This window comes from Lissotriton vulgaris, chromosome 8 (assembly GCF_964263255.1).
Source record: "Lissotriton vulgaris chromosome 8, aLisVul1.2, whole genome shotgun sequence".
NCBI lineage: Eukaryota > Metazoa > Chordata > Amphibia > Caudata > Salamandridae > Lissotriton > Lissotriton vulgaris.
Window position 1 is genome coordinate 1,060,558,383 of NC_141696.1, and position 16,231 is coordinate 1,060,574,613.

The 16,231-nt window shown below is 46.0% G+C and overlaps 1 protein-coding gene across 2 annotated transcripts in view; it reads right to left on the reverse strand.

Annotated features, from left to right (window-relative positions):
* The window catches only part of LOC147698289 (tudor domain-containing protein 3-like), a 764,430-nt gene extending 749,032 nt beyond the window's left edge, over positions 1–15,398 (reverse strand). For both annotated transcript variants that reach the window (XM_086934904.1, XM_086934903.1), the window contains exon 1: positions 15,215–15,398. In XM_086934904.1, coding sequence (XP_086791030.1) covers positions 15,215–15,255 — 41 coding nt within the window. In that variant the 5' untranslated portion in view covers positions 15,256–15,398. The remainder of the gene's footprint in view (positions 1–15,214) is intronic.
* Positions 15,399–16,231: the final 833 nt, after the last annotated feature.

Below are 16,231 nucleotides of genomic sequence, written 5' to 3' on the forward strand. Positions count from 1 at the left end.
GATGCACTGTGGGCCAAAGGTGAGAAACCCCTCCAAGAAGTGATTGAGATAGTTAAAAAAGCAGAAATGACTGGAAGATGGACAAAGGCTGTACTAAATGAGGGTAAAGGCAAACAGGATGAACCCAGTATAGTAGCGAAAATAAGTGGCAGCAAGAAAAAGCACACTGTTAATAAAAGCAGAGTAACTGAAGAGACTGAATATAAAGGGGGGACGAAAAATGTTGTGCAACTTAAATGCTATCGCTGTGGTAGCAATTACCATTTAGCGAATTACTGGAAATGTCCTGCACGGAATAATAAATGTACACAATGTGGGCCAGTGGGGCATTTTCAAAAAGCGTGTCAAAGGAAAGTAATAGCAAAAGTAAAATTGGTAGAGGATAATGATGAAAATGAACAGGATTTGTCTGATGAATCAGAGTACAACTTGTGTGTGCTCAATGTAACTGAAGAATCTGAAAATGACACTCAAGAGAAAGGTAATAAGAAAAAACATTTGTGCATGGTTACCATTGGAGGAGTGAGCATTGAGATAGTAACGGATTCAAGGTCACCTTGCACAATTGTCAACAGAAATGTATGGAAGGAGAGATTCCAACATAAACTAAGAAAGGTCTTGGAATCAGCAGATATCACCCTAAGAACATTCACGGGGGAACCCATTCAGCTGGTGGGTTGTAGAGAGCTTGATTTTGCTTTCAAGGACAGAACCACCACCAGTAAATTATAAGTCTCTGCCACTAGTCCCTCTGTACTAGGATGGAAGGACCAAGTAAAATTTGGAATCACTCAATCCCAACAGTTCGGAACCTGTACTTGTTATGCAACAGGACAAAGTATGCGAGTCCACCATTCTGGCTAGGTTTCCCAAAGTATTCAACGGCACCATAGGGAAGTTAAAATAAAGCTAAAGTAAAACGCTGTCCCGAGCATTTACAAGGTAAGACACATTCCGTTCTCACTCAAGGAGGAGGTGAGGACGCAAATTAGTAATTTACAAGATGCAGGCATCTTAGAACCCACGGAATCATCAGAGTGGGTCGCACCATTGGTCGTTGCCCGCAAGCCTAACGGCAAATTGAGGTTGTGCATAGACTTGCGCGACCTCAACAGAAGTATCCTGGTTGACCAGTACCCCCTCCTTAAATAAATGAAATGCTCTCCCTGACAAAAGGTATGAAGATTTTCTCTACTATAGACCTTGCTGCGGCGTACCATCAGGTCCCTCTGCACGCTGAAAGCAGGCACCTCACCACCTTCATTTAACCTTTCGGGTGTTACAGGTTCAAGAGGGTACACTTTGGGTTAGCTTCAGCTGCAGCATTATTCCAGAGGCTCATACATGAACTCTTTAAAGGAATAAAAAAAAGTACTAATTTTTCAAGACAACATTCTTGTAATGGGCAAAGACCAGGAGGACCATGACCAAAAGTTAGTAGGTGTGCTAAATATATTGGAAAGGTGTGGGATGACTGCCGAGCAAAGAAAGTGCAAGTTTGCAGAAAAACCAGTCAAGTATCTGGGGCATGAAATTACACCTGAGGGAATAAAGCCCAAGAAAGATTTACTCAATGCCATCACTGATGCACCAGTTACAAAGAACAGAGAGGAACTCAGCACATTTTGGGGGCTGGTGGAATTTAATTCTATGTTTGTGAGAAACTTTTCCACTAAAACATATAGCATTAGACAACTTTTTAAATCAAGAAACAAGTTCGAATGGTCTCAAGGTTGCAATGAGAGTTTCAAAGCCCTCAAGCAGAAAATATGTCCGGTACCGGCCCTTTCGCAGAGCATTACATTTGAGAGAGTTATTCTAATTTTCACATTGAAACAAGCGTTTCATACAGAGTCCTTAGGACACACAGTATGTTTTCTCTTTCTCACTCTCTTACTCTGCAGACGCGATTCGAAGGCACTACTCTCGCGGAGCCCCGCCAGCCGAATGGCGACGCTACTCATGAAGAAGCCACGCCTGCCTAAATGAGCACCACCTGCAGCCACGATTAGCTATTTAAACACGCTGGCTCCAAGCATTCATTTCCAACGGAGCTCGCGACTGGATCGTAGGTGTTCCAGTGAGGTGAACTCGCCAAGTAAGTGTGGAGGTTGGGTCCCGCTCGCGGTACAGCCACCAGTTATGCTGCCTCTGGCCATAACAGAGTGTGCACACTTTTACCGCTAGTAGCGCAGTCCATGCCTCACCTGCTCAAATGCTTTTTTACCTTTCTCTCCCTAATCCTAGAGTGCACAAGAGTCCCGGACCCCCGGAAGAGACCCTTGGAGTTTATCCTTTGTAGTTAGGAGTAAGCACCAACATTGTATATATTGCACACACTTCTCGCCGCATTTTCACAGCAACTAGCTGCCGCCCATAGATACTAGCACCTGTATCGCATAAACATTATGCAACGGCTAATGCCACAAATCGCCACCTCCGCCTAATCACTGTCGGTTTATTCGCTCACACATTTAGGCACCAGGCGCTGCCTCACAGACTATGCTTCTAATCCCACGTGTATTTAAACCATATGTGTCTTTTTTTGTCCTGTCTTGTCCGTCCTTTTCTCCACAGGTACAAATGGAGAGGAAATACCTCTCACAGGTATAGCACCTTAGTGTGTGCTACATATACAGGGGACTGACAACACATAACCCCCTGTAACACCCCCACACACAATAGGTCCTGATGAAAGCCAGTTTAGTAAGAAGGCCTGGCTGAAACTAGTAGACCACACTGGACATGGGAAACCATAAGTCTACCCCCACATGTCCTAAGCCCTTGTTTTTGAATACTGCCGGGGGCCCACAAATAAAGTAAATTTTTGGGACCCCTAGGACAGTATTTTAACCTCACTCAACACACCAGCACAGCACACTCACACTCCAAAACCCGCTCCGAAGTAATCTGGCAATGCAACACACCTGATCGGTGGGGCCCAATGATGAAGCATGCCACCAACTAGGTTGGTGGGTGAGGGACTTCATATAAAACCAATTAGTTTCTCCATACAGACACATAGTACGCGTACACTATCCCAGTAGCTAGTTCTTTTTGTTCATTCATAAATCCCTAGGGAGAACAAACTAGCTATTCTAGTTCCTCTCTCTCTTCCTTGATTAAAAGGCTTCAACACTAGCCATAGCAGCATTGTCACCACAGATGCTAGTGGAAGAGTGATAGGTGCAGTCCTCACACAGGCAGGAAGCACAGGAAAGGAAGTGACCATTGCGGTTGCATCCCGCTCACTAACCCCAACGGAGGAAAGATACTTAGTAATTGAGTGGGAAGTGTAAACTTGCGTGTGGGGACTGGAACACTTTTGGCAGTACATCTGGGGAAAAAGGGTCACCTTATGATGCGACCACAAACCACTCACAAAGGTGCTTACCGTAAAAGGACTATACAATGCATCACCTAGACTGGCACGTTTGTCTGTGAGACTGTTAGATTACAATTATGACGTGCAGTACCTGCCTGGTGCCAACAATGTAGTTGCCAACTTCCTAAGTAGACTACACCTACCAGACCATGGGGATCCAGTGGAAAGGGAGGACGAATTTTGTGTGGCAAGCATCAATGAGGAGTTCCCCGGCATACAAAAAGATGACTGGACTAAAGCGTACCTAAAGAATGAAACACTACAGGAAGTGCACAGGCTCATTGTTGGGGGCTGGCCCAGTAAGGAGAGTATAAGAAAAGAGCTGAGGCCATTCTGGGAAATCAGAAATGAATTGTCCAAGGAAGGCGAACTCATTTTGAGACAGGGCAAGGTGATACCACCTGTCACACTAAGGAACAGAATACTGGACATGTGCCATGAAGGACAGCTAGGCATAAACAAAACAGGATTAAGAGCTGGTATTGGTGGCCAGGCTGCGACTTAGAAATTGAACGCACAGTGAGGAACTGTATACAGTGTGAAGGTTCGGACAAATCTCAGGTCACGATAAAACCCACTCTGCAACCATTATACTGTCCTGGCATGCCATGGGAGAGAGTGGGCATAGACATTATGGGACCCATATAGTACAAAGAGGATCAGGTCTACATAGTGGTCATGGTGGACCATTTTTCAAGGTGGCCTGAGATAAAGGTATGCCACAAGGTTGAGACACAGGACGTTGTCACGTTCCTTGACGGAGTTTTCACAAGGAAAGGCATACCAAAAACAATTGTTAGCGACAATGGCAGCCAATTCACATCTGGGTGCTTCAAGAAGTTCATGGAAAGGTATGGAATAAAACACAAAACCACTTCTGTGTACCACCCCGCTGTGAACGGTGCTGTGGAATGTTTCAATAAAGTAATAAAAGGCACTATACAACTAGCAAACAACAATGGGCTATGTTGGAAGAAGGAAGTGCACAAAATTATTTTGGCATACAGGATAGCACCAGGGAAGAGTACACACTTCAGCCCTTTCGAATTTATGAGAGGCAGGACACCCTTATCAAAGGACAATGTTGGATGGCTCAAAACAGCTAGGAGAGCAAAGTGGTCTAGTGAATTAGTAAGGGAGAGCATCCAAGAGGCACAAGTTGCATGTAAGGAAAGATATGATGCCAAACATAAGAGCAAATAAATCAACATCAAAGAAGGAGAAAGGGTGAGAGAGAAAAGAAGTGGCTTTGTTGAAAAGGGACAAAATAGATTTACCACGCTGTTAGGTCAAGAGAAAGTATTTTGTAATTGCGCCCTTCTCAGCGATGCGAAGGTATGGCATGTGTTAGAACTGGCTATTTCTGGTTGGCTAAGGCTGACGCCAAAGCTAGGCAGAAAACACCCTTCTAGTCAGGGCAAGGGAGTCACACGCCAAGATAACCCCTGCTCACCCCCTTGGTAGCTTGGCACGAGCAGACAGGCTTATCCAGGAGGCAATGTGTAAAGTATTTGAGCCAGCACACAACAGCAACAACATCCTAGGCACACCACAAAAGGAACTCCACACAAGGTTATATAAAAATAACTTCTGTATTGTCAAAACACATCAGATAGAATCACACATGTACATTGGGCCAACTGGCACGGGCAATATTCACAAGGGATTATTTACAGGACAGGGCCACATGGGCCACTGTCAGAATCAACACTGTTAGAGTAACACTTCTAGAACTTAGAATAAGTATAGCACAAAATAACAGTTATAGGTCACATCCAGTAACTACTGGGAACAGGTAAGTACCACCTACGCAACCCTAAACACCTTAGGAGAAATGTCACGCAGGGAACCAGGACCTCACTAGGACCACCTGTACTAGAAAGAACAACCACCTAAGAATAAAATACATTTAGGGGTATAGGTAAGAACACATTACACATGATGCAAAACCAACATTCAGAGGTGTAGAGAAGGAAAAACACATGATGCATAAAACATACATTCAGCGATGTAATAACAAGGCACATGATGCATCAAAACACATTCAGAGGTGCCGGAGAAAACACATGATGCCTAAAACATTCAGAGGTGTACGGAAGGAAAAACACATGATGCATGAAAACATTCAGAGGTGCCAGAACCTAACTCAATAGCGCAAAAACACATGATGCCTAAAAACATTCAGAGGTGTAAGATCAAGGTGCGTAATCATATTAAATGCATTACATTTCCTAGCACCACCTCACATTGCGCAAAACTCACATTAGGCAATTACCATCACATAGATAATCACATTGCGCCTAAATAAAATCACATACCAGCCCCCATCTAATAAAGGGACTAAAGAGCCCTGTGTCCAGAATGTCAGGGCGCGCTGCCAAGCAGCGCCAGTCAGGGGTGCGCCAGTGGCGCAAACCTAAACGTTGCAGGTGCCCACTACTTGCTGGGCACCTGGGAACATCCCAAGACCTAAACGGTGCAGCTGCCCAATAATTGCTGGGCAGCTGGGAACAAAACTTCGACAGGGGCTGTCACTAGCCCCTAGAATAAATCTGCGCCCTCTGTTGGAGCCCCACGGGCTCTGAACTGCACATGTTGGAGCCACACAGGCTCTGGACATCACATATGGCCAAATGCTGGAGCCACACAGGCTCTTGGGACAATAATGTCCCCGTGGTCGTAGGAGCCTCGAGGCTCTAAACACAAATGCCCCCAGGGAGCCTCGTGGGCTCTAAACAACGTTGGGGCGACCCACTGCCAACCGGGGGCGCCCTTAATGCACCACACTAAAATATGCCCCCTAGAGCCCTCGTGGCTCTAAACAACTGTGTAAACCAAGAGCCTCTCTGAGCTCAAAAACACCGCGAGGCCCCCGGAGCCTCTCAGGGCTCCTCAACAGATATGCCCCCTACAGCCTCTCTGGGCTCTCAGTTCACGCAATGCCCCCGCACTGGAGGGAAGGGACGGGCACAGGCAATGTGCCCCGACGCCCCCTCCTATCACGCACTCACCGGGTCTCCTCTCCTGATGCGGGGCTTCCCTTGCAGCACGGAGGCCTGGCGGCTTGGGCGGCCGGACTTCTCTCTCTCCCCGGGGCTCTCCCTTTACTCAGGAGCCCCGGGACGGACACGGCAGGCGGCCTCCTTCTTCCGGTGGCGGTGCGGGGCTCTCCCAGTCTCACGGGAGCCCCGCGCCATCTCCCACCTTACTTCTTCTCTCTCCCCGGACTGCGGGGGCGGGGTTTCCGGCCGGGCCGCGCTGCAATTGGCCGGCGGGCCAACCACTTCAGGGTCGTCGCAGGCAGAGCGGCAGCCCGTTTCAGGCACTAATTAAAAATATAAAAATAGCGGCCAGGCCCCTGGCGGGGTGAGCACCTGCCAGGGGACAAAATCATGAGAAATAAGCGGAGGTGGGCACTCGCCACGGCACCCCCAGAAGGGTGGGCACCTGCACAGCTAGCAAAGCGCTCCCAAGCGCTTAGGGGCAGAATAAAGCGCTCTCAGGCGCCAAAGGTCAAGATGCAGCGCTTCCAGGCCCTGGAAGCACAAAAAGTCCAGCAACAAAGTCCCTCTTGACCTGCAGCAGTCCATCAGGTATCCAGGGGCTGGGCAGGGCTCAGGGAGGCAAGCCTTCCCCTGAGCCCAAGCAGCAGCACGCCCCTGGCAAGATTCAAGTCAGAAACAAGAAAATTTTTAGAGTGTCACAGCACCCTTTTTATACCCAAAATCCTTTGTCTAAAGGGTGCAGGCAGTGTGAGAACCAGCTAGAACTGGTTATAGGGAATTCCTTTCACTGACCAGGCTAGGGACATCAGACGCACCCCAGGGGGTGGAGCCAGCATTGTGTGAGGAAACCCCAGTCTCATTCAGGACCCTCAACCAGCCGGTCAATCCACAAGCAGGCCCAGGCTCACTCCTCCCCTCACATCAGCATGCTAAACACTCCATTCACCACCGGGGCAGACCCTCCCAGACTCTTGGAGCCAGGCTCACCAGCCAGCCTCCGCCAATCAAACGCCAGACACAAATTAAACAAATATGCCAACTTCTAAAAGTGGCACTTCTACACTAGACACATTCATGCCGCATATATCATTACGCAGCATTCAATCTCACAAGTTCGCACATACCAAACTCGACCCTGCACTCCCCACACATCAGGAACTACCATGTGCATACATATTCCCCATTCATTCCTTTGGGAGGGCAGGTCACTCACCACACATACACAGAGAGCTCAAGCACTTTACACTGTACCACAGTGAAAAAGTGCGCAGAGGCCTAAAATCACCAACACCAGGTCACAGAAACAGGCTAGGAAAAAGCAAAAAGTCTCGGGGTGAACCTGCCAAAAGGGCCAGGTCCAACAGCATGCCTCTGCGCTTTCTGCTTGTGCCCAAACTGATGGAGACAAAGGCGCAGTTGCAAACAATCAGTGCGCTGCCAGACCACCACAATATGAGGCTCATGAGTACGCTAACAAGAAGGACAACTGGTTGCTCAATGAAAGATCAGGGTTGGATGGAGAAGAGAACGGCACACCCGTGCTATCTCAATCCAATGACACTGAGGTTGGCACCAACCAAGAGCACATTGAGACGATTGGAGAATACAGAGACGTTGACACAAGTAGCTCGGGTGAGTCACACAGTGTGGAGAGTGTTTGCCAGTCAGAGGAAGAACAGGATTCTGAGGATGTGATTGCTGAAGAGGGTGACCCTATCAATAGCGATGCAGAGGGTCTACTTGGTGCTGAGAGCATCATCGAGTCAGAGGAAGATCGCAATCCAGAAGGGGATACAGCGAAGGAAGCAGGATGTATCAGTAGACATGGCCAAAGTGTTGTGAAACAAAGCAAGTACAAAGATTTTGTTTGTGAATAACAAACCCTGTCCGCGGTGCTCTTCTTTCTCCTTGCAACGGACCCCACCTTTGCTTCCCTCTAGAAGGAGATGGGTTGCGTTGTACTTTCCTTCCACTCTTATTGTCCCCTGTAGGCTCCCGTCCCCCTCCATGCGCACCCCTGCCCTCGCGCATGCATTGATGTGACATCGGCTGGCATTCTAGAATACCAGTTGACAGTTGCTTCTTTGACAGTTGACAGTTGAGGCATTTAGACCCAGCTAGCAACGTGTACGATACGCTCCTGTCGTGCTGGTGTGTTGTAACTTATAAATATTAAGAAAAACTTATATTCTACGCAGAGCTTTGGCTACGATCATTCTTAACAACCAGCCACACATAAAAAATTACCCTGACACCTTAGTTTTTGTTCTGTAAATTTAGAGTCCATGTCAGCCCAGCTATAAAACCATGTTCCAAAATTACAAACAATGCAGTTTAAAACACACAGCATTGTTCACAAAGCTCTGGAACACTGAAAATCACTCCATACACAAAGTTAGTCAAAGTCAAAGTCGAAGATAGCTTTATTCGATTCCGTTATGAGGATCATATAAGCACAGTATAGAAACTTACAAATTTAAAAATTCAGTAATTTGATACAAAGTAGGTTACATATATAGAAAAAATACAAATAAATATTATAAGTAAAATACTAACGAGAAACGGTACTGACAAGAGCTTTCTCTAACCAAATTTAGTCAGTCTGAAGTATGCACACATCTGGCTCAACGTAAAAAAAGTTACCTTTTCAGCATTCGCCTATGGCTCCCCTAGCAGATAAATTTAACAACAAGCGACAGACTGAATCAGGTCTCTACTACCACCCCTTCCCTCTTACCATCCAAGTTCAGAAGCACTCTAAAGTAGCTGCAATGCACTTATTGGGGGTGACTTCAATATGACAATGAACGATGCCCAAGATCGACACCCCCAGCGTACATCGCATAGACAGGGCTCTGATCTACTACATTTCACACAGGCGATGGGGTTTGAAGATTTATGGCGTTCGTCTCACCCGACCACTTCTTACTTCACACACTATTCAAATGCCCACAATAGTAGCTCTCGCATAGACTATCTGTTCTCCCCTACAACTGATATAGAGCTTTTCCGCCACCCTAGGGGGCTCCCTAGGGGAATCTCAAATCACTCCCCACTCATTGTAGAATTTACACACCACCGCCAGAGATCCCGCGGCCCCATAATTATAAACCCTTAGTTCCTAAAAATCCCTGACATAAAAAGACAGCTAACTAGAACACACGGTATATTACTTCGCGGAAAATGTAGGATCCGTGAAATCGGCTATAACTATCTGGGAGGCCTATAAGGCAGTACTCAAAGGGAAGGCATTAGCTCTCAAAACTGGCTATATACACAAACAGAGTGAACACCTAATCCAGACCGAGTTGGACCTAATCCACCTGGAATCAACACACAAAGCGAACCCCTCAGACGAGACGGCAACTCGCCTCCGCGTGAAGCAACTAGAATATAAAGCACTAGCCTTGGAGAAAGCACAGGCCAAACTCTTGAAGACTCGCCACTGAGTGTATGAACTGGGGGACAGAGCAGGTAAACTGCTGGCTTGGCTCGAAAAACACGAGCAAGGCTCTCGTTGGATCCCAGCATTGGCCGGGCCAGACCATTCTCTTATCACAGACCCTGGGGAAATAGCTGGTCTTCGCTGCCCACCTAGAGGGAGTATATACAGCCAGAGCACACTATAGTGCTGAGGAGTCTAAATTGCTCCTGGCTGAGATGAGACTACCCACTCTCTCCGAGGCTGATGCGCAGGAATTTGAGGCAGACCTCACAACAGAAGAAATTGGCAATGCCTTGTTCGCCATACAGTCAGGAAAAGCTATGGGCCCGAACGGTGTCCCTATCGAATTCCTGAAGGGCATGGCGGGTGAGATCCTCCCGCACCTCAAAGCAATGTTCGAGGAGAGCTGGGCTACCGGGTGCCTGCCACTGGACCAACGGTTGGCATCAATAGTTGTCATTCATAAACCAAATAAACCAGCTAGTGATTGCGGCTCCTATAGGCCGATTTCCCTCATTAACTCTGAGGTGAAAATCTTGGCAAAACTCCTCGCTACCAGACTCATGACAGTCCTCCCCACCTTGATCCATGAGGATCAGTCGGGATTCCTACCGGGCCACAGCACAGCGCTTAACCTCCGAAGGGTCCACAACGTTATGAGTAGAATACCATATCTCCGAGAGGATGCAGCTATCCTCTCCCTTGACGCTACACTTGCCTTTGATTCTATAGAATGGTCGTACCTTTTCGAGGTCCTACTCCGCTATGGTTTTGGTCCCAAATTCATTCAGTGGATCCGACTGCTCTATACTGATCTCTGGGGTCAGGTTTATGTCAATGGACATACATCCAGACGATTTCCCCTACACAGTGGTACTAGACAGGGGTGTCCTTTGTCCCCATTATTCTTCGCACTCACCCTAGAACCTCTGGCCCATTGGGTTAGAACTGACAATTCTATCCGTGGCCTCCGGTGGACTGACGACACACGATTGACAAGATCTCACTTTACGCGGACGACATTCTCGTCTACGTCTCTTCCCCTAAATCCTCTCTCAACAGTCTACTACACGTCATCACTAATTTTGGCAAATATTCGGGCTTCTCCATCAATTGGTCTAATTCGGTACTATACGGACTACATGGCCCACTCCCGAGGGGATACTCGATTGAGGTGGCCCTAGACCGATTCAAATACCTCGGCATCTTTGTCACCCCAGACCCAAATATATTCTATGACCGTAACCTAAAGGGCCCATTTCAAAGACTCCATAACGACATATCTCACTGGAGATCACTTCCTCTGTCTCTCCCGGGCAGAGCAGTCCTCTTTAAAATGCTTGCACTCCCTCGTTTTTTGTATGCCTTGCAGAATTGCCCATTGCCGACTCCCATTTTAACACGCTTGAAGGAGACCTCCGCCTCCTTTGGGACGGCGGCTCTCCCCGCATTGCTCTTCCCTCGCTTACACAGGGATGGTACAATGGTGGTATTGCCTTGCCCAATATTCAACTCTATTATTGGGCTTCTCAACTGACCGACACTAACTCTTGGTTGTATGGTTCTCCAACAAACCCTGCTTTCCACCTTGAGAGATATCAGACGGGCCGCGGGGCTACCTTTAGGCTTTATACGGTAAACATTCCCGCACCCGCTATATAGGCCCGATGTCCCACACACTAACAATCTGGCATCATGCGAACAAGCGACTCGGCTGGGCTGACACTCACTTTATCCACTCCACTCTGGACCTCGCATAAGTTGGGCTCCCTTTGCCATTATCAGGGCTTTGACAAATGGGACACGATTGGCATCTCTGCCCTGGGAGACATGATTCACAAGGGCAAACTATTGACATTCAAAGAGCTCCAGAAGACACACGATTTAGCCCAATCTGAAGCCTTCCGGTACCTCCAAATCAAACATGCCATACTCGCCAGCGTCCCTGATCTCTCTTCTCTTCCACAATCCTCACCTCTTGAGGACAGATCAGAACCCCTTCAGGCCAAGGCGATATCCTATACCTACTGTAAACTATGCAATAACATGCCCAACACCTTCCAACTTCTGAGAGACAAATGGGAGGGAGACATTGGTCGAACAAATCCTTTAAGGTCCGTTGGAGCACTCTGTTTAACGTTGTAGATATCTAATTAATTCTGTGTGATTTTTGTGCAACTCCCTCGCAGTGTTTTGTCTGAGAACACTGTACGTATATGAGCTCTAGGAAAAATGGGGATTCCACTTTTGGCGGTGGTGTGCACACATATACTTGGACCTTGTGGTCTTCTTCAGTTCATTTAGTTAAATGATTCATTCAAACGAAAATTTCTTTATCCAAGAAAATTCAAATATTTTATTTCATATTATTTTCAGTGTAACTGGTTATATAATTATGCAAACTGTAAACATGTCGAAAACGCTACACAATGATCATATATAACCAGTTACACTGAGAAAAGTGATTAACAGAATGTGCTCAGGATATTGGTTGATATGTTTATGAGGCTGGCTCAAAATATCCTTGTTTTTTCTATATACAGACCCCTGAGGAAGGGTCACATATGACCCGAAACCCATTGGGTATATGTGGAATTCAAAAGTGATATGGATCTGCAAAGAATAAATTTGTATAAATTAAGATTGAAAATAATATGAAATAAAATATTTGAATTTTCTTGGATACAAATTTTTTCGTCTGAATTCATCATTTAACTAAATGAATTGAATAAGACCACAAGGTCCAAGTATATGTGTGCACACCACCGCCAAAAGTGGAATCCCCATTTTTCCTAGAGCTCAGGGAGACATTGGTGCCATGCAAGATGACGAATGGCAGGCGGCATTGATGTCCCCGCGTGAGTCAGCTATCAACCACAGATTTAGGCTTATACAATTGAAGATATTGCACAGAACATACATGTCTGCTCCCCTCCTGGCCAAAATTGGTAGGCGAGCATCCGACCTCTGTCTCCGTAACTGCGGACAGATTGGTACCTTCTACCACATTATCTGGGAATGCCCGGTGATTCAAGACCTGTGGGAGCGTGCTGTTCGCAAGATGTCTGATGCACTAGGAAAACCCGTCCCTTTGACTCCCAAAAACGAACTCCTCAATGTGTGGGACCCCACAGATCTCACTGCAATGGAACGACAGTGGGCGGCTCTGGGCTTCCTCTTACTAAAGTGAGAGGTAGCAATGCAATGGGGTTCACCAACTAAACCGCTCTTGATCAAGTGGGTCGCTGCAATGGATGTATGTATGTTGTCTGAAAAAACGGTCTACAAGGCCAGGGCGTGTCCTGGAGCTTGGGATAGGAAATGGGGACATTGGAATGTTTGTAGAGGTGAACTATGTACTTTCCCTACAACTGAAACGGCGATGACCAGAACTGGTCCTCCCCGAGCTTGTACTTGTGATGCACCGCTGTGATGTATGCATTCTGTCAATTCTGCAATTCCTGATTGTCAACTGATTAATTCTCTGCTTTTGTTCAATAAAATATTTTAAACAAAAAAAAGTAGCTGCAATGCAATGAAAGCATTAAAATCGCCAAACAAAATTCTGTAGAGCAATAGCACCAAAATGATCTGTACTGTATACTCCAAAAGACAGACGCATAACAGGGATGAACTTCAACAAGTGTCCATTTTAATATTACAGCCTAAGATCGGAGCATATGAATGCACATGATTAAAACTTCAGAGCTGTGAAACTGGCCAGGAAGTACTGCGTTATAAAGCCAAAACATGTTAATGACTTCTTTTTTAGTGTAAAATAGGATAATCAGCATGCTGTGAACGTCCAAAACAATCATCTGGTCCAGACATCTCCAATAAGTAGCTCGTGAGTTACCGGTAGCTCTCCAGCTACCTGTGAGAAGCTTTCATGTGTGCAGCCCAGACTACTAAATTCGAAGCTTTTGCTTGGTTGAATTAATTGTATACCAAAATTAAAAAGCATGTATCCGAGATGAAAAAGTTATTATAATTTCAGAAATCATAAGAAGATTGGAGAAAAATGATTAATTTTGAAAAATAATTTAAAATATATTTAAGTTAGAGAGATTTCTTACTTATATTATGATTTAGGTGCTGTGGAAGTTATAGTATTAATGTTTTGTATTACCCATTTTAGATGCATTCAAAATGGATAGTGCTATTTTACTTTATGGCAGGCAACCATGCCTAATGCACTGATGTGATCACTGCTGATAGTGAGCACCCCATTCAAGACTATCATCATATCACTAACAACAGAAGCTCAGTATGATTTTCGTTGAATATAAATAGCTCTTATAACAGGAAAAAGTTTGAGACAACTAATCTAGTCCAATGTACTTCAATGTAAATTTCAAGTTGAGCCCTAACTCAGCGGCTGAGCTGACTGCACTTAAACTTAAAGGTTGAAATTGAACACTGTACTTAAGACGGCCCAATCACAAGAGCACTCAAAACTACCAAGCCCCTATGCCACGGGCGAGACCTGAAGCCTGCCCAACATTTCTATCCCAACAGGTATTTCCACGCGTTGTTTTAGGACTATATTTAAGGCAAAATACAAACCCTCAATGCAACTGTAGCCTACACGACACGTTAGGGACTGCGGCAAATGGCAAGCTATTATGGAATTCACTTCCCGGTTATGGGAAAGCGATTATATAGTACTGGGGGGTGGGGGGGGACAGCAGCTGATCTTCGATTCATTGGTATATTCGTTCCTGGCTGTTCATATGATTATAAATAGAGCACGTTTCAAAATAAATCCTTGAATGTAGGCACTTCCAGGTCAAAGCTGGAACATGCACCGTACTTTGTTCATGTGTTTACTTCCTGTAGTAACTATAAAATGAATGCTATTCAGGTATCATACAAAATCATTGATTCACCAGGCACGCTTATACAAGCACCTCAAAGCAAAATCATAACCTGCTCACTTATTACAAAACCCACCGACCAGACTGAGACGCAGTTTATTGTACCCGTGAGCACACGCTTGTTCACTACACACAACTGAGCACAAGCACACATAGGATCTTTTATAAAAAACACACAAGAAGCTTGAGAGAAACAACTCACAAGCTCAACACTAACAAGCAATAGGTCAAGTTCCTCATTTATCGTATTTATTTGCTTTAGTTAGTACAGGTAACAGAAATAGCCGGTTCGTGTTTTGTCTCCCACTGGGACAAAGCATATGCATACAGACAGGCACACTTCTCCAAAGGGTACAGCATTGTTGTATGTGTTAATCTTCAGACTCCTGGATCTGTCACAATGTATTTACATCCCTGAATGTGGGTAACATGTTTGCAGCACAGGAATCGTTGTGCACATACTGCAGTGTAGGGAAAGCTCTTAAAGGGTCTCAGAACTTACCAGCCCTCCTTGCAGAGGGGCGCGCTGCTAGGCTCTGCCATGGCTCCTCTGAGCCGGGCTGCAGCGGCAGCTAGACGCCGCCAGGCCCCCGCTTCGCCCAGCGAAACAACTCCACAAACTCCCAGTAAACTATACCAGGGGCCTCAGACAAAGCCTGGGCCGCCGGTGTGCGTGTCAATGCGCGTCGGGCGCACACACAGCTGTCATTTGAGGTCAGCGGAAGCTAACGCCGCCATCATGGGTACTGGCAAAAGCCAGGTTTCCATCCCGAGTTAAACTGTCACTGGTAGTCAATGGCTTAAGTGCCCCTCGGGCCACAACAGGAGCCCCAAGGCTACCAATACATGGACTAGGCAAATATGATTTTTAATGACCGATTCGCATGGTCTTCGCCGCGCCTCTCATTTCGTCAAATCAATAAGTGACCAACACCCCTTGCCGTCTCGGCGCCTCTCTTCTCTAACAATGAAAAGCTAGAACGCTGACTTCTCAAACCAGAATCTATTTGTCCTGGGCGCCATATTGCTAAGCGTTAAAACGTTATTTTCGTTTTAACTGCTCTGATGGACTGATGGATGAAGTCGTGGTGTAAGCTCCCTCTCACACTTCTCCTTCTTTCTTCTGGGACAATGAATAGGGGGAACACCCAAACTTACGCAAACCAGTATGTTTTCGAGACCTACACGGTCAGTTTGGGCTAATACCCAGCAAAAAAAATGCGAGGAACTATATATGTTATATGTTGTAAAAAAAAATTCCAATAAAAATATACTTAAAAAATAATAATAAATACAAATCTAGCTAGATTTCAGTCCGCAAAACAATTTTCAGTTGTGGATTTTATTAGCATAATCCTTATATTTAGTTAACTTGGCAAGTTTTCTCATCTTTGTAAGGTCACGGGTTTGGTTAGAACATTCTCACTGGAAACATGAAGCAGGTTTAAGAAAGGGATTGTAATTTCCTTCTGCTTGTCTGAACGTTGTAGTGCAGCAGGACTGCGAAGTGGCAGCAAGT